The sequence below is a fragment of the Myxine glutinosa genome, chromosome 6, assembly GCF_964187855.1.
Source record: "Myxine glutinosa chromosome 6, kmMyxGlut1.1, whole genome shotgun sequence".
In the NCBI taxonomy this organism is placed as follows: Eukaryota; Metazoa; Chordata; class Myxini; order Myxiniformes; family Myxinidae; genus Myxine; species Myxine glutinosa.
The window spans coordinates 133,534,948-133,555,156 of NC_136266.1; the positions used below are offsets into that span (position 1 = coordinate 133,534,948).

The following is a 20,209-nucleotide window of genomic DNA, read 5'->3' on the forward strand; positions in this document are numbered from 1 at the left end:
TGGCTATCAAAGCTATTTTTGATTTATTGATTAATCAATTAATTATTTCATTAATGACTTGATTAATTTATTTTTTTTAAGTTACAGATTTAGATGAAACGATGGTGGTTTAGGTATTCTATTAGCCAATTGATTACTTATTTAATTATTTTATGATTATTATTTATTTATTTTCCTTATTAATCATTTATTTATTTTCTTTCTCATCTGGGCAATATATCAGGCACCTTTTGAGCTACGAAGCTGATATTTAGATACGACAGTGACCAAGTGATGTTGCTCTAAAGGATATTTTTGATTTATTGATTGATCAATTAATCGATTAATTATTTTTGATTAATCAATTCATTATATATATTTTTTGATTAATGGCTTATTTAATTAATTTTCAAATAGTTACAGCTTTGGATGAAGCACTGGTGGTTTAGGTATGCTATTGGCCAATTGATTAAGAAATTATTTCATGATTATTATTTATTGAATTTAATTATGCAATTAATCAATCAATTATTGTAAATCTCTCCCTCCCAATACCCTCTGTACATGCTGCGCGCTGGAGGATGTTATTTATTTATTTGGCATTGGGGCGGTGTACTTTGAATGTACCTGTACTTGTTCGTGTATTTCACTTTATTTTACATCCTCATTGAGATTCACGGAGAGACATGCAATATGCTTGTGAAGTACAGCATGCTGTCTTTTGATTAAACCCGTTAGTGAAGTGATGGATAGGCATGCATCGTACAACAGAAAAAAACCTCCATAAAGCTTGAAGTAACATCAGGTTGTTCCAGTGATGTGTAATTTATTTTGAAGAAATCAAATGTTTTTTTTCCAAACTTTTCATCACTTTTATATGGATACTGGGCTGGAAGGATCGCTTAGCGGTATGTGCACTCGCCCCTGAGCTGTTTATCCTGGGTTTGAATGTCGACCAAGACATGGAATGTCATCCCGGTGTTTCACATTCTGGACAAAGCGTCAATGCATGCACGCCATTCCTTGGATGGATGTTAAGCCAGAGAACTCATCCGCCAGCACTGGTCATTGGTGGACGTCAAAGCCCCCAAGTCTTTAGTGAGGAATTGATGAATTATCCCCAGCACCCTGAACAAATTACCAATTCCTGCCCTGATTTACTGCAGGAAGGCAATGGCAAACCACCCAGTACAGGCCTTGCGAAGAGGCTGCTTCAGTAGCACCGACGCGCTGTAACGATTATGGTACGATGGATGATGATGATGATAATAAAACTTCATCTTATTTACATGGTAAGCATGACGGGTTAATTCTAAAAGGCAGCACCATATTAAAGTTAATTTGCGGTGAATGTTTTAAGCTTTAGCGATGCTGAATTTTCAGCTACTAAACATTCCAAAGCCACAGCCGAAGATTTGCTCGTGATTTCTCATGATAGTTTTATTGTCTCATTACGTATATGCATCACGTTCCTCTCAAAGGCCTTGAACATACGGAGGAGGATTTGTTATCGCCTTTTGAAACAAATTTGAATTGAGAATTTGCCAAGCCATAAACGATTAATCATTTGAAGCTGACTTTTTCATCAACTTGCCACATATGCAGTCTCCATGCTGAGGTACAAGACTTATCATTCTGCTATCTACAGAACCATCTAACAGCTATGAATCCTTATACATTTCCTGAATCTGCAAAGTTTTACAAGCATCCGTAGTCATGTAGAAATGGGTTGGTAGGATAGCGCAGTGGTATCATGGTCTCCTCTTTCCTGTCTGGGCTGTCTGATTCCCCGTGATTTATGATTTGATTACAAACTGTCAAACTGGTGTTTTGCAGGTAAGGTATTGCATTTTAGGGCTTGCCATATTTTTTGAGGAGACATTTGCCTGGCTGTCCTGACTCCTATCATCTGCTCAAGGAATTTATCGATCCCATGATCTATTTCAGAAAAGGATTGGCCTTTTGCGGATCTGGCTCTGGGAAATTCTGGAAAGCTCTGGGAAAAAAATTCTGGTCTGGGAAAAAATATACTGCAACTGACCTTCCTGCCAGAAGCCTGATTGTATGGAATACAGACAGTAATAATAATAATAATAATACATTTATTTTATATAGCGCTTTTCAAGAAGCCCAAAAGCGCTTTGACAGAGTACAAAAAACAAGTGCAAAAAGACAAAAATCAATAGGTAAATAATTATCAAAGCAAAAGGAAGGAGAAGGAGAAGAAGAAGAGATAGTCAGGGGTTAAATGCTGTGGGTTAAATGTTGAATGCAGTGTTGAACAGGTGGGTCTTGAGTGATGTTTTGAATGTGGTGCGTGAGGAGGAGTCTCTGATGGTGTGAGGTAGTGAGTTCCAGAGGGTGGGAGCAGCGATGGAGAAGGCCCTGCCCCCCCCAGGATCTGATTTGGTCCGGATGGGGAGGGGGTGTCAGGAGGTTGGTACCAGCAGAGCGGAGGTTGCGGGTGGGAGTGTGTCTGGAGAGGAGGTCAGTCAGGTAGGATGGGGCCAGGTTATGGAGGGCTTTGTAGGTCAAGAGGAGGATTTTGTACTGGATTCTCTGGGAGATGGGGAGCCAGTGCAGCTTATAAAGGACAGGGGTGATGTGGTCACGGGTCCGGGAATGGGAATGGGTGAGTAGACGGGCAGCGGAGTTCTGAATGTATTGGAGTTTATTGGTGATTATTGAGGGTGAACCATAGAGGAGGCTGTTGCAGTAGTCACTGATGCAGTGTTGCATCGAGGCCAGACAGTAGTAACCTACAATATAATTCACACTTATAGGAACACAGCTTGTGAATATAAATTAATAATAATGAAAACGCACAATTAAGAAATTTTGACAGGTACTGCCTGACTGATGTAGCACACTCTGTGATACAAAGCGTTAGTTTGGTGGAACCAGTTTCTTGGCAACGGGTCATGCTGAGTGGTTTGCCATCCCTCTCCCAGCATTAGTTAGGGTAGGAATTTAGGATTTCTTCAGGGTGCAAGTGATGGCTCGCATACCCTTCACAAAGGCCGTCGTGGTATCTTTAACGTTCAACAACTAATGCCGACAGATGGGAACGCCCAGCTTAACGTCCATCCGAGAGACGACACGTACATTGATGAATCACCCTGCCTGTGAAACACCAGAATGGCAGTTTGTAGCCGGTTCTGGATTCAAAACCAGGCTACATGGCTTAGAGGTGAGCGTGCATACATCGAGGCCATCCTGTCAGTCCTGTTATATAGCTATATTTACATAATAAGTAGAAAGTTGTATATTATATAATTACAAAGATGTTATATCATTTTTAGAATCCTCTTATGCATTAACCTTCCTTCCCAACTTACTTCCACAGGTACGTAATGACTTGACAAGCGAGCTCGAGAAGGCAGACATCCACATTGCCAACACAGAAAGCTTCTCAAATGACCCTTGTGCCAGCATACGAAAACTCAAGGTGTATTATCCACTGTGCTTTTCTCTTTCGCACATATATGCTCCATTGCCCCAATTAATACTTACAATGCTTGGTATTTTGACATTCTCCGAGACAAAGCAGAACTGGTGTTTCCGTTTTTTCCTATTTGACAATTATTTTTGTAAAACGGTCAAATCTACTTATTACCCTCGCCATAGGAGAGGGTATTGCATTTGAGTCCGTTTGTCTGTTTGTCTGTTTGTCCGCACAGAATAAATATGATTTTCTCTGCAACCGTTGGTTCGATTGATAGGAAATTTTCACCATAGGTGCAACTCCACCTGTATAATTCCTTTATGATAATTATGACGTCATAGGTCACGTGGTTTGGCCGCCATCTTGGAAAAATCGAAAAACGTTGCACCTCTCTATCTTGGAAAGCACTGAATAGAAAAAATTGAGACATGGCTCATTGTAAAGAACTCTCCATGGGGAATAAAATATGTTAATGATGATGTCATAGGTGCCTCCATTATGACGTCATAATTCGGCAAGTAGAAAACTTCATCCTATCAAGATGAAATTTCTTGAGCACCATGTCGGCATAAACTGGTAAAAAAAATAAAAAAATGATGTCATCGGTCACGTGGTTTGGCCGCCATCTTGGAAAAACCGAAAAAGTTTGCACCTCTATTTCTCCGAAAGCGCTAAATAGAAAAAATTGAAACATGGCTCATTCTAAAGAACTCTCCATGGGGAATAAAATATGTTAATGATGTCAAAGGTGCCTCCATTATGACATCATAATTCGACAAGTACAAAACATCATCTGATCAAGATGAAATTTCTTGAGCATAATCTATGAATAAATTAGTTTCGAAAAAAAGATGACGTCATCGGTCACGTGGTTTGGCCGCCATATTTGTTTTAACACAAAAGCCTTAAAACACTGAAAATACATCCTGGTGAGGGTTTGCAATCTCCGATTGCTCTTTTTCTTGTTTAATATTGCGCAAAGCAGCATAAAGCACAGTTCGACAAATTTTTCTGATGTAAATTTGTCAAAAAGTTATTGTAATGGTGCTGTGTCAGTCAGCATGTGAGTGAGTGCATTCTCGTTCTCTGATATACTGTAATCTAAATCTTGTTCTGCATGCTATGTGTAGGTTAAGGCCATGGAAGAAGCAGAGCCAGACCAATAATCAGATGGAGAGATAAAATTGAAAATTTCATTGGAGTACAGTGGCTTCAAGTTGCATTGAACTGAACAAAATTGACCATGTGTGGAGGGGGGCTTTCATCCTGGAGTGGACTAATATTATAGGCTAGCAAAGTTAAGTCAAGTGAATGTGTATATGCGACTGATTGCATAGCTAAGAGGTATTTGTACACATTTGACTCGTCTAGTCAATGTTCAATAGAAAAGGATAACCTTGGATGCATCTCAGGCAGGACATTGCATCATAAATGGAGGGAGGATGAAGTAAGGTGTGCCATCTCCTGGCTAAATCTCCTGGCATCTCGTTGAAGATGCTAAAGATTCCATGGTGTCTTTCCTAAACAGTAGGTCATTTCATTGCAGTACCTTGGTCAAATTCAAAACGTTTGTGCTGTCTACACCACTGGTGGCATCGCCAACATAAATGTCTTGATGACTAAATGCCACTGTGATGGCTCAAGGACTTGAAAGGTCAAATAACAAACAGACAGCTCCGGAGAACTAACTCAGCCCCAGAGATGACACGTTTGGAATGTAATCAGAGGAATGATTCATGGCCTACTCGTCCAAAAGCATTCATGGTAATTTTAATATACACAAGCTGATGTAACAGCCAGCTGAAATTTTTTTGCATTGTGTGCTTCTGCATTATAATATTCAAGTCAAAAAAAATGTAAATAATGTTCTTTCAAGACAAATGACAAATATCCGTTGGAATATCCATTTTTTGTTCAAACTAGTGTAACTTGTCGAAATGTCTTCCCTACCATTCATGGCTTGTTTTCATTTGAATTCAAGGTTGTTAATGATCTACATTTTTATGCCTCCACCGACAAAGTCGCCCGGAGGCATTATGTTTTTGGGTTGTCTGTCCGTCCATCCGTACGTCTGTCCGTACATCTGTCCGTCCGTACGGGCTAAACCTCGTTTTTCTCAGCAACCATATGTCCGATTGAGATGAAACTTTCAGGGTATGAGTGACACCCATGCAGAATGTTTTTATGATAATTGTTATGTCATACATCACATGGTATGGCAGCCATTTTGGATTAAAAGCAAATAATGAAAAAATTATTTTTCAGAAACCGCTGAATGGAAAAATTTGAAACTTGGCACATTGTCAAATACTCCCAATGGGGAACAAAAGCATGATAATGATGACATCATAGGTGAAGTGGTATACGAGCCAAAAATATTTTAATCTAAAAACCTATCCTAAAATTCTGAAATTGCATGCCCATGATCTATGACCCATTTGGATTGAAATATTAAATTTATGACATAGGTCACATGGTTTGGCAGCCATTTTGGATTGAAGGAAAATATAAAATAATTATATTTCTGAAACTGCTCACACTATCGATGCAAAATTTAACAAATATCATCGAACAGCACTGTTGCATATAGTTTGAAAATGATGATGTCATAGGTCACGTGGTTTGGCAGCCATCTTGGAGAGAAAAACGAACCTTATCCGATCAACACGAAACTTCACAAACGTGATCCCCTACCTTCACAAACGTGAAACGATCTGATCAGCTTGGGGGGTCTCGTCAGGAATCGCCAAGGCCCCGGAAGTCCGTGCGCAGTCTGGACCCGGCGGTGTTCCTGGCAGGAAGAAGGCCGCAGTCCGCTCGTCCACGCACCGCCTCTCCCATCAACTGCAGCTCTCAATCCCAGATGCCAGACAGACAGTGTGGCAGGGGAGGGGGGGGGGGGGGGGTTGAGAAGACGATGCCGGCACACAACCGCTTGCACCGAGGTCCAGAATGAAGACAAGGGGGGAGAATCGTCATCGCACAACCGTCTCTCTCCACATCCAGCACGAGAAGGCACCAGAAAATCAGCAGAACAGGAAGCAGGCAAGACAAGAGGGCCAAGAGGAAGAGCAAGAGGCAAGAGAGAAAATGCCGGTTCGAGAGTTCTTTTAACATCCTGCTCTGATGTCATCGGCGCTTCTCCTCCAATCAACGCACAGTCCGCCTTCTGATGTCATCTGTCGTGCCTGCCAATCAGCGTGATGCTTCCTACTCGTCCTTCTCTTCACCAACCAGCGAGTTCCTTCTTACCCCGGTCTTCCTGTTGGTCAACTCCCGCCCAATCACTTCACCTCTGGGCGTGGCTCTCGGCCCGCCTGACCTTCGTGGTGATGTAGCTGGTGGTGTCCCATCGGCAGTGCTCAGAACTGGCTTCCGGTTGGTTTTTATTATTAGTTAGTGCAGTTTAATGGGCACTTCCTACTGGTGTCTATGGTGCGGTGCCAAACGAGATAAAGCATAAATCACAGAGGTTTTACGAACAAGGTAGTAGTTAACATAATCCCTTTGGCTGGTAGTTGTTTGGCTGGTCTCATGGGGATTGGCCCGATGTATTCTGCTTGTGAGTGAAAGAGAATATGCATGCCTTGATTAAGTTAATTATTTCGAGAGCTGTGTAGATTTATTTTATTTTATACATGATATAAGGCTCGTAGTGGAGCTGCCATACACACACATACACCGATGAAAGTATGTGACACAATGCAGGACTGTTAGATGAGACAAACACAACCACTGAGCTTGGGGGGAAGTGTCGGCACTTCCCGGGGCACTCTGAGTACCAGCGACGTCACAACAATGGTGCCGCTTATCTCACCACACTCAGCAGAGCATTTCACGAGGAGGAATTTCCTCCTCACCGTGGATGCCAATCCATTGGGATTGTCCGTGCTTTTGGTATGACTTGGCCAGGGTTTGAACCGCTGACTTCAGTCATTGATGTTTGAACCATTACACCACTGAATGTGTAAGTTATAAAATAATTTAAGTTAAAATCAAAGCCTCAATGGGAAAATATAAAGATAAAATACAAATTTATGAGGAGTTAAATATTGGGATCTGGATGTACATACAGTCACGTGAAAAAGTAAGTACACCCCATGTAAAGTTTTGACTTTTTCAACATATTTCAACATACAGCTATTTGATCTTCATTTCAACAATATTGATAGATAAAGGTGATATAATATAACAAATATCATGAAACATTTACATTTTGTAGTCCATTGTTTAATTTAAAGAAACATAAATGCAAATTTCGCATGTGGAAAAAGTAAGTACACCCTTGGCTCTAATAGGTGGTATTGCCCCCTTTGGCAGAAACAACCTCAAGTAGGTGTTTCTTATAACTGTCTACCAGTCTCTGACATTGACTGGGAGAAATTTTTGCCCACTCCTCCATGCAGAATTATTTCAGCTGTGCGATGTTTGAGTGAGAGTTTGAGTGCTAGAGTGAGATGTGCATGGAAGGAAGTTTCGGGAACTGAGTGGCGTGCTGATGAGGAGGGGAGTGTCGTTGAAACTGAAGGGAAAGGTGTATGCTGCATGTGTGAGAAGTGTTATGATTTTTGGTAGCGAGACATGGGTAATGAACGTAGAGCAGCAACGAAGGCTGGAAAGGGTGGAAATGCGAATGGTTCGGTGGATGTGCGGAGTATCGTTGAGAGAATGAATGAATGAATGAATGAATGATCGTTTTAAGGCCATTTTCCCGCCAGGACGGGGGTTAGCCAAGAGGAAGACAAATGATGAATTGCGAAAGATGATGGGAATAGAGCCTGTGATTGATGCTGTGAAGAGGAACAGGTTGAGATGGTTTGGTCATGTGTTGAGGAAGGATGAAAGTGACTGGTTGAGAAGAGTGATGGAAATGAATGTAGAAGGAAGTACAGGACGGGGAAGACCGAGAAAGACTTGGCGAAAGATGGTGGAAGAAGAAATGCGGGCAAGGGGGTTAACAAGGAGAGATGCAGAAAATGGAGAAGATTTTCATGGGGACCGCATGGCTAACCCCCGCTCTAGCAGGGAAAATGGCCTTAAAATGCATGTTGTTGTGTTGTTCATGTTTGAGGGGTTTCTTGCATGCACAGCTCGTTTCAAATCCCCCCACAACATCTCGATGGGATTTAGATCCGGGCTTTGACTTGGCCATTCTAGAACCCTCCATTTCTTTCTTTTCAGCCATTCCTTGGTGGATTTACTGGTATGTTTAGGGTCATTGTCATGTTGCAAGGTCCACTTTCGGTTGAGCTTCAATTTCCGACAGATCGCCTCACATTATCCTCAAGCACCCTCTGGTACAATGAAGAATTCATAGTGGATTCTATGATGGTGAGCTGCCCAGGCCCTGATGCAGCAAAGCTGCCCCAAACCATAATATTTCCACCACCATGCTTTACAGTTGGTATCAGGTTCTTGTGGTCAAATGCTGTCTTTGGTTTTCGCCAAACATGTCTTCTGGTACTGTGGCCAAATAGCTCTACCTTTGACTCATCTGTCCAGAGCACATTGTTCCAGAAGAGCTGGTCTTTGCCTCGGTGTTCATTGGCAAACTTTAGTCTTGCCCTCATGTTCTTTCTGGACAGCAAAGGTTTCCTCCTGGCACACCTCCCATGTAGATCAAATTTGTGCAGCCTCTTTCTAATGGTAGACTCGTGCACTTTGACATCAACAGTGGGAAGAGCTACCTGTAGGTGCCATGATGACATTCTGGGGTTCTTAGAGACTTCTATCAGCATCTTCCGGTCTGCTCTCATTCTGAACTTGCTGGGGCGGCCTGGCCTGAACAATTTGGCAGTTGTTTGGAATTTTCTCCACTTGTAGATGATCTTCCGGACAGTCGAATGATTGATTTCAAATTGTTTGGATATCTTTTAAAGTCCCTTCCCAGACTCGTAGGCATCTATAATCTTCTTTCTGAAGGCCTCATAGAGCTCTTTTTTCTCGGCCTTTGTGACGCCGCACACTTCAACAACAAAGAGCAAACCAAACTAAATGTCTGAGGTTTAAATAACACAGATTCCTCCAAGATTCTCTCTAATGATGTTCTAATCATTTGCACCTGAGCTGGTGCACTTGATTCTAATTTTAGGTATTTGATGTAGTGATAAATGTAGGGGTGTACTTACTTTTTCCACACGTGAAATTTGCATTTATGTTTATTTAAATTATACAATGGACTACAAAATGTAAATGTTTCATGATATTTGCTATATTATATCACCTTTATCTCTCAATATTGTTGAAATAAAGATCAAATAGCTGTATGTTGAAATATGTTGAAAAAGTCAAAACTTTACATGGGGTCTACTTACTTTTTCACGTGACTGTACATAAGAGGTGTGATGAGTCAAATTCTAAAAGCTCATACACATCCATGTCATTTCCCCTTCATTGTCTTGCTTTGTCTGTTAAGCTTTATTGTCTATCATTCTGTTTTTCAACCTTTCTCTTTAGATCTTTGCTTTCGTATTATTGTTTTAAAGGGACAGTCTATCAAGACCCATCATCTAAATTGCAAACGTTTGTCAAGGTTTTATGGAGTCTCAAATAAGGTGGTCACAAACATCGAAGTTCATGGTTGCAAAAAGAAATATGTAGTTGTGAAAAAAGAAAATTATTAAGGAGTGATAAATGAGTTAGTTGCACATGGTTGAACTTAGGGTGTGTGCATGGCATGCAGTTTCTGGTGAATTACAATATGGCGCGACTTCAGAGAATTTGTGAATTGGTTCAAAAATTACCTATGTTCGTTCATTTTCTATCCGAGGTCACGCGCAGCCCACAGGAGGAACTGTTCCTTGTGAGGCAGTGATATTATCATCCCATTGGCCTTTTACTTTTCTCATTTTAAGGGCATTGCGCCTTACAGTTGAATAATCTAACTTGCATTTGTAAAAGGTTTAGAAATAGAAAAATCCGCATTTAAGGTTATTAACAATTATACCATAAAAAACGAAAATATGAATATCACAGAAACTACGCACCTGCAATAGCATTTAGAAGAGTCCATGTATGAAAGAAAACTCGGATTATTTTTCAAAGACATGTTGTGAAGTTGTTGTTTTTTGGAAGATATGCCTTTTATGCATAAATATTGTTCTGTTATCTTGTATATAATAACACTTGTTCATGCGTGTTTCTGTAACAATGCTTCCTGCTGAATCGTTGGACAGCTGGCCTGACTCCACCCACCCACCGACAATTTATTTCATCCTGATGAAAAATCTTACGGCCGCCATTTTGGTGCTCATCGCCATGCGAAGGCAAAGACGCCTCAGATCTGTCATATTCACAATCGTGATATGCACTCCCTCTACATTTCCCCCTCATTGTAAAACTACCAAAGGACAGTTAAAAGGATTTTGAGTCGATCAGTGTCACTGGCCTTGGGAAGATCCACTTCAGAGATCAAGACAGTGGTCTGTTAACTTATGCACTGCCCAAATATATATGTGGCATTCTCTCAAGTAGAGATTAAACTCATGTCATTATAAATTTGTCTGAGGCCATTATTTCCTTTTTTAGATTTTCAATTCAAAATATTAGATTTTTGCAAAATGTCATCACAAGAAATATTTCCGGCTTTTTAACCCTTGGATGCAGTGATTGGGCCTCGGAAGCCCACAAGGTTTTTTTGTTGTTTTTTGTTACTATGCTGTACAATCTTTTTTCGGAATGAGCCTCATTTTCACTGACTCATGTTGTTGCACAAAATTCAGTGACATAAATAAATAAATAATTCATTCAGGCTCGTGGGAAAATCTTCATTCTTCACTGATAACCCAAAAATCCGACATGAATGCAGGCCTGGGGCCTTCGAGGCCCCACATAAATGTTGTTATACTACTATGTTATATCATTATTTTCTTGATATGAGCCTCATTCTATGCTCCTATAACTTGGTTACAAATAATTCAGTGACAAAAATATGAAAATTAAAAAAAACTTTACACGAATACATTTGTGGGGCCTCCGATGCCCAATGGCTGCATAGGTGTAGGATTTTGGATAGTTGTGCACATATACATTCTAAATAAAAGGATTAGTGAATCATATTTTTTGAGCAAATACTCCTCTATGAGCCTCAACCTTTTAGAGAAAAAAAAGTTGAAAAACCAAGAACAAAAAAAAAAAAAAAAAAAAAAAGATTCATTACTTGTATGGGATTCTTCCAACTAATAGGATCAATGATTCACATTTTCTGAGCAAATACACATCCATGAGCATCGACTTGGATTGAAAATGGATAGGAAAGGAAAAAATCTATAAAAAGAATAAAATAAAGAAAACATAACACTAATACATCTGGTGGGCTCCGAGGCCCAATGGCTGCGTTTATGGAGGATTTTTGACGCCTGTATCTAAGGGTTAACAGAGGCTGAGTAACAGACACATTTTCACTCCACTGCACATGTGTAGTATCCCTCCATACCTGCTTGAACAGATCAGCCATTGTGTAAAGTGGTACGTACACAATTTGCATTGCATACTTCTTTATACACTGAGCTGTGAGGATTAGCTGTTAACCCCCGCTCCGTGCATGAGTGTGAAGAGACCCGCAAGTGCTTCACCAAGCACACCTCATCAAGAAGTAGCAACAGAGTTTAACTTGAGCGGTGCAGTGTGAAGTGATGAAGGAACAAAACAAATTGGACGTATATGGAACGCCTGCATCTACTGTGCATTCAGTTGTTAAAAGTTCTCGAAAATTAAGCTCCTTCTGTACCACTCGGAAACCCACAAGTGAGCACATGGCTCCCTCAAGACACAGCTTCCTGTCATATGGAGGTCACATCCTAAGGCATGGATGAGTGTGTCAGTGGGCCAGGACTACAAAGATAATTTCTGAATTGAGGGTGGTCTAAGGGGTGGCAAAGCACATTGTATTATCACACAAGTCTTCTATCTGTGCAGGATGGGCAGGGGCATTGTCTACATCAGGGGTCGGCAACCTTAGGCACGTGGCACGCGGCAGCATAATCATTGGCACACTGGCGAAAGCAGTGCCCTCTCTGCTGCATGCAAAATCACCTCTTGAACAGCCATTGGCTGTTGCGCGTGTTGCACTATAACAGTATTCCGGTGTGATGGTGCAGGGTGATGAGGTAGATGGATCAGACCAGAGTCACCATTCCAATTCCAAATTATTTTACTGGAATAATAATCAAAGATGCACAACATGAGATGCCGGCCTGGCGCATTCAAACACTTAATTTGCTGCAACCGGATGTGCTGTAACAGTAAGAACAGTGGTGTTGTTCACAGCAGATGGCCCGAGGCTGCCTCTCCACTCATTATTATTATTCGGACTGGTTTCTGAGTTTTAACATTAATCTCATCATTATTCTGAATTGTATAATAATCGCAGATATAAAACAGGAGATGCAGGCTTGGTGCCTTCCGATATGCCGTTCGCGGCAACCTGAGGTGATGTAAGAGCGACTGTGTGTTAACACCTGGTGGTCAGCGGTTGCATCTCCACTCTTTATCATTCAGGCCGCCTTCTGCATTTTAATATTAATGTCGTCATTATTTTGAGTTTTTTTTTATGGGGTGGTCGTAATGAAAATGGGGGTAGTAGTTTTTGTCGTAACACGTGGCCTGTCTTATTTAGTTTGATTGACGGTATGGCCTCCCGCTCACATTTCCCACAGGAAGTGCAGTGAAGCGGTTCAGGTTCGGTAGATGATCGCAACCCCGCTAGCTAAGAAAGCTGAAGTAAAGGTTTCGAGCATTGCAGCCCTCATGGACAGAAGAGTGGGGTTTTGTTTTTCAGAAGGACCGTGCTGTGTGTACTTTATGTTTTGAAAATGTTGTTTGTCGAACGTCGAGTGTTAAGCGCCATTTTGAGACAAAGCACGAGAAAACTTTCAAAGATCAGGCAGACAAGGCAGAATCCATCAAACGTGCCGTGTCCAGGTATGGGAAGCAAGCCAACACCCTCAAAATCTTTGCCATTGCTAAAAACCATGCGAATGAAGCAAGCCATCGCATTGCTCATTGCATTGTGAAATGCGGAAAGCCATTCACTGATGGCAAATATATTAAGGAGGCTTTTCTCTGTAGCTCAGAGGTTCTGTCTGAAGGCTTATCAAACAAAGAGACAATCAAATCAAGAATAAAAGATATTCCCATGTCAGCTAGAAGTGTTGAGCGACGCATCGAAGAAATGGCAGAAAATGTCAGCGCGCAGCAAATAGCTGGTTTAAAAGATGCTGTGGTATTTAGCATTGCACTTGACGAGAGCATGGACGTGAATGACATACCACGTTTGGCAATCATGGCAAGATACTGTGATTCGACTGTAAGAGAGGAACTCTGCTGCTTAAAGCCAATGTCTGACACAACAAAAGGTGAGGACATAGCCAAGGTGTTTATGGAACATTTTGAGGAGCGAGGGATTGACATCAGGAAGATTTTTGCAGTGACAACAGATGGCACCCCCGCCATGGTCGGGAAACAGAGGGGAGCTGTCAGATTAATTGAGGAAAAAGTCGGTCACCCCATCATGAAACTCCACTGCATAATACACCAAGAAAACCTCTGTGCAAAGATGTCAAATTCAGATCTTAATGAGGTTATGGCTACGGTAGTAAAGGTTATTAACTCCATAGTTAAGCGATCTGCTCTGCCACACCGACAGTTCCAGTCTTGCTTGAGGAAATGGACTGCACATGCAAAGATATTCCTCTCCACTCAGTGGTTAGGTGGCTAAGCTGCGGAAAAGTTTTGGAGCGGTTTGCCCGCTGCTTTGATGCCATCAATGCCTTCCTGGCTGAAAAGGGCCAAAACTACCCAGAACTCGAGGACGAGAAGTGGGTTGTGAAACTTATGTTTCTCACGGATATTACGGGACACCTCAACTAGCTCAATCTTCGACTGCAAGGTGCAGGGCAAACTGTTTTGGACATGTTCGACACATGGACGGCTTTTGTCGGCAAGCTATCAATCTTTTCAAGCGATGTTGCTACCTCCACTTTCCGCTACTTCAGACACGTAAGGGAGCTGTCCTCGCAGCACAACATCAGCACCGCTGAAATATGCAATTACATGAGCGAGCTTGAGTCTGAGTTCACAACACGATTTGGGGACTTTCAGAAGTATGGACCCATGTTCTCTTTCTTGATCAAGCCAGACAGCTTTGATGGACACGAATTGGATTTATCTCTGATAGACTGGTTGGATACACAGGACATGGAAATGCAGCTGATTGAGCTGAAGAGTTCAACACTGTGGGTGACTAAGTTTGCAGAGCTACGGAAACAACTAGAAACCACGGCAGTGCAAGATCACGAAACCTGCATCTTCACCTGCTGGACATCCATGCCGAAGAAGTTCAGCTGTCTTTGGAACGTTGCACTGGCTTTGCTGTCAGTCTTCGGGTCAAAGTACCTCTGTGAGCAGATATTCTCACACATGAAGAACGTGCTCAGCCCCTCCCGCAGTCGTTTGACAACCGACCACTCCGAAGCATGTGTGCAACTTAAATTGACTAACTACGACCCCCAGATAATGGAGCTCAGCAAAGGAAAGCAGGGCCAGGGATCACACTGACTGGTAGGCATCTGTTTATTTGTAGTACACATGGGTTTGCATATGAAGCTGTTTGTCCATCTCTTTTTTTCCAACTCAGATGTGGATGTTTTCATTATGGCAGCATTCTTGTATAGTGCTGGTAATTCTGTTTGATACACTTTATTCTCCCTTTTTGACATTTGTTTCCAATGCAATACTTTGTAAATAAGTTACTGAAAGCAGTGTTTTGAAATGGGGTCCATGCATGTAATTTGTAACCTCATTGGGGACAAATTTTACAATGATAAAATGATCATTACAATGTCCTGATTATGAGAGATAAATGCTTATTTGAAATGTTGTTGCTGTGCATGTAGCCTATATGGATGGAATAAAATTCCATGTCTGTTGGAAATATTTTTTTGATGTGGTGTTGTGGCGGGCACAAGGGGCAATAATTCCGCGCACCAGTGGGTGGCGAGAGCGTCCAGGCGGGGAGCGAAAGCACATGCCCCGCCTTTCGACCGATCGGCCACGCCCGGGGACTAGGCGTGGCCTCGGCACATATATGCGGGCTCTAAGTTCGAGCCCGCCCAGTGCTAAAGTGCGAGCTTTGAATAAAGACGTTTTGATATACCAACGCGTTGTGGCCTACGTCTCTGGCAATCGAGTCGTGTGTGCGCAGCACCACAGTGTCATAATTAAACTTAAAGGTAAACTTAATGTTGATATGGCACACTAATTAAGAAGAACATTTCAAACTGGCACTTCATGTCAAAAAGGTTGCCGACCCCTGGTCTCCAAGGAGTAAAGCTTCGTTGGTGAGATTGTTCTCCTTGGCGTTTTCTTAAAAGAATGGTAATGGGGTAGGCGTGGCTATGACTGTCAATCAGCTTGATGGGGGCGGAGCCGCTAGACACATTTACCTCTGTGTCGGCGTTATGCATGATAATGTTATGTGGGATCAAATAATCTCAGCAGAAATATCATGTCTTGGAAAATGCCTTGTTTTTCATTCTTACATTTATGAAAATAAAATAATAGCGAGGTACCAGTGCGATACACCGCACACGGGACACGTGATCACGATCCCTCCAGTCACGGGTCAAGGCAAAAGCAAACGACGTGATCAATAACCAACTCGATCCACGTTTTCTCGGCGGCGGATTCGCTACGGCGGAGTATCACTGATGCCGTCAAAAAGAACATCTGCTCTAAATGGAGGTGTGTGTGTGTGTGTGTGTGTGTGTGTGTGTGTGTGTGTGTGTGTGTGTGTGTGTGTGTGTGTGTGTGTGTGTGCGTGCGTGTGGTGTGTGTCTGTGCGCGCGTGCATGCATGCATCATACTTTTTGATGTCAATTAATTAAGTACTACTCAAACGTACCTTTTAACCCTTTAGACTGCTGAGACCCCTTAGACCTTGGAAGACCCTTTAACCCAGATGACCATTAAGACCGAGATGACCCCAAAGTCCCCAAGGACCCAAATCACCCAAAAGTACCCGAGGGCCCAAAAGACCCAAAAGTCCCCAAGGACCTGTTGGAGAATTTGTAGCTGAGAGACTCAAGACTCCAATGGTCGGACACAGGTTTACAAAAGGTCTGGTTTATTAACTGGTTATTCACTTCATTCCATTTACCAAATAATACCGCATAATTCAATGGCTGAGATTAACTCTTTTCGCTGATCCTTCTCGTTCGGCTGATGTTCCTCCGCCACTCCCGTTGGTCAGAGCTCTTGGTAGCAAGTCCTGTCGACTCCACGTTTGCTCTCGTTTATATGGACAAACTGGACTTAATCCCCTCTCCGCTAATGCCCCGAGGTCATGCATGTACCAAGTCCTGGTATCAGCTCGCTCCCCTCCTGTTGTGAGTTCCGTTTACCAAACGATAGGGGGGTGCTTCAGCCAGGGGCTGTGACCAGGTGGACAAGAGATTATCATGTTCGGGCGCATTCCTGACACTCATTTACAAACTCGGCTTTCACAGAGTTTGCATGTAAAATGTATCTGCTTCGTTACCAGTTTAATTAATAAGTTACCAGTGCCAATTAATAAGTTACACTGAGTTACACTTCCACAATTCCCTCATCTTTTTGTTTTTGTTTATATTAACCATTAATCTAAACATCAATATAAGTAAACAATCAATCACTACAAGTAAACATCATTACAAGTATAAGTAAATAATCAATCACTTTGGTAATCAAATTCCCTTGGGCATACACCGTCATCCTGCAAGAATCACAAAACATTTCGTTGGTCATTTACTCCTTCCATATCGTTCAATCTATTGCATTTGCATCACAAATATATTTTCAAAACAACACTTCACCATCACCAAGATACAACAATTTCACTTCATTTTCAAGTTTTGTAAAGCATCTGCACCATCTGGCAAAAAACGTTTGCCTCCACACAAATGTTGACTTTGTTTGAAAGGAAGGGCTGATCACTTGTGTTTGAATCCTGGTATGAAACATTTTCTCCTAATGTCTTCATAGCTCCTGCACTACTTCGTGTAGGATTTCGCTGTTGTGGTAACATTGCGGAGTCATAGACTGACCCTGCTCTCCTTGTAGCATTCTTGCCACTTTTTGCTGTAAACCATAGTAATTCCTGAACAAGGCCTTCACCCAGTTGTAGTCGACTTGCCTCCTCCCTCATTGTGAGTGGGCAGCAAGTATTGGTGTGACGTTGATTGGCCAGCAAGATGTGGAACAGGGATGCCGGATGCATCCACAATGATGTTGGGACCATGGTGTTCAGGTCATTCATGGTCCTTACCAGGAGCAACCAGCAGAATCATGCACAGCTGTTGTGACAAGGGCACAGCCGTTTTTTGCAGCTCCATGCTGGTTCCCCGGACGTTGGTGAAGTAATAACATATGTCCCCGCATTTCACAGAGGTTGCAGGTAAAATGTCGTTGTCCTGCAACTTCTGATGTGGTGAATGTTCGAAGCCTTCGAACAAGAGTAAGTGATCGCCTTTCTTTCATATGTTGCAGTGTGATCCAGGCAAATGGTCACATAAATTTCCTTGGTGAAGGTAAGCATTCATCTCCAAGTTACACGGGAGAATGTCTTCATCATTCTTTGAGAAAGAGGGTGTATGCCACGATTAACTTCATTTTTTAGCCACAAATTTTCTTTCTCGAACTTCTTCCCAATTCCGTTAGCAATCCCTCCAAAATGTGATCTCGTCTTATCCTTATGCTCAGTCACATCTGAATCTGCTTTCCGCACACACTGAATCAGATAGGGTACATCTTACCATGAAATCAGCATAATCATGTATATCTTCCGACAGTTTCACATTCAACAATTTGTTGTTTTTCCTTAACACAAAAGTTATATTCATTTATATGCGTCACACAAATAATATTCAATCAGGTATGTATTTTATTACTAAACTAAGAATAGCATTGTATATGATTACAATCACAAACGGGAATACCTAATTCCCAACAACAATTTTTTTCAAACCAACAAATTAAACATAATGTATTATTACCATAATTCCTCTCCACTTTTTCTTTTCCCTCTTTTTCCTAACAGTGTGTCACTCGTGGTGATATGAGTTCACTGATATTGTAATTGACACAACTCATAACATTGTCGTTATGCCATTATCTTAATTCTACTGTTTCATTTGCAACATCACTTGATTTAATCTTTTAATCTCAGTATTTATTCATATCATCATAACAATCTTTCTATTTTAGGTCCATATTTGTTTCTATTCTTATCAACCTCCTATGGTTTATCAATTTGTTCCAAAACACTGCAACCAAAGGTTTTAACCAAAGCTCTACCAAACTATTTCCAATTTGAACTCAAAATGCTAATTAAACAACAATTCAAAGAATTAACTTCAATGGGTCAACAAACTCATTTTATAAACAGATCTAATTTTCCCATCCAATAATTTTCCTTGCCAAATGTCATATTGCAACACTTTAATAAACCTTCGAAAAATGTCTCCCAAATCAATAAATTCCCTTTTTACTTCCCAAATACTCATCTGTAAATTACATATTCAATTACAGTTTTTCCCTATTTGTTCGGCCTAAATGGCCACTGAAGTGGCTGCCAACATGCAGTACCGTTTTATCTACCAAGCAAGTATTCGTCCACATAAGATCTCTACCAAAATGTTGTTTGTAAAAACAAATCTGGGATTTCTGATTACATGGATGCACACTCTCAGGACATTTCAGGCTGCTTGTTAACAATCCACTACGATTAATTAATTCCTTTACCCACAATCAAATAATTAGTACAAATTGAGGATATTATCCCTATCACATTCATTTATAGATTCATTATGTTGGATCTAAATTTTCTCCCACTGCTGCAAGGAAGAACAATAGCTCTAATAAGTCTTTGTAATATCTCACTTCATTTACCCAGCATCGAAGAATTTATTTACTATCCATTCCCATCTGTTAACCAGTGACTTTGTTTGAACTCCAAAACTTAATTTGATGAATCCCATGTGTATGGTACCACTTATTGAAACCCCTACTTTTGTAGAAAATATCCAAGTAAGTGTTTTTTTTTTACACCCCCTTAACTGTTGCTCATCCATTTCTATGCACCCAGTGAGTACTACTGACACCAGTATGCCAATATAGGTGTGCGAGATTAACAAATATGTTGCAGGTACACGTAACAGCGCGTTCTGAGTATAAATAACGTAACAGCGCGTTCATGGCTGCCCCTTGGTTTAAGATGCACAATGCATTCCGTTTTAAAACTCACAATAGTTCAAATCAGCAAGATTTTCTTTACTATTTTCCCATATCATCTATGCCTAATACACATCCATACATGCAGCACAATTTATATGCTGATAAAATTCAAGTTTATATATATCTATCTATAATTCCAGTAATCTCTGTCTGTCTGTCTGTACGTCTGTACGTTTGTCTGTGACCGCTGTTTCTCGACAACCACGGGTCCGATATACTTTTAACTTGCCAGGTATATTGCTGGGGACCCGAGGATGTGCCTTTTCAAGGTTTCATATTAATCGGACAATTACTTACCGAGCTATGTCCAAAAAACGATTCAACCAATCAGAGAGCAGCGAACGATCGCGTGTGCCGAACGTGGCGGACACACTCTGCCTCGGATGGCACATTTGACAGCGTATTCATTTATTTCACGTTTGCAAACTATGTTGGCGTTAAACTATGTTTTAAAACTAATAAAACCGAATTTGCGATTCATTCGCTTTCCTGCGCGTTTGTGCACGCGATGGCGAT

General features: G+C 41.3%; 1 protein-coding gene across 1 annotated transcript in view; it reads left to right on the plus strand.

Moving 5' to 3' along the window:
- Window positions 1–3,117: 3,117 nt before the first annotated feature.
- GABBR2 (gamma-aminobutyric acid type B receptor subunit 2) overlaps window positions 3,118–20,209 on the plus strand; it is a 280,931-nt gene continuing 263,839 nt past the window's right edge. The window contains exons 1-2 of the mRNA XM_078781075.1: window positions 3,118–3,169; window positions 3,282–3,427. Of these exons, the coding sequence (XP_078637201.1) occupies window positions 3,118–3,169; window positions 3,282–3,427 (198 nt within the window). The remainder of the gene's footprint in view (window positions 3,170–3,281; window positions 3,428–20,209) is intronic.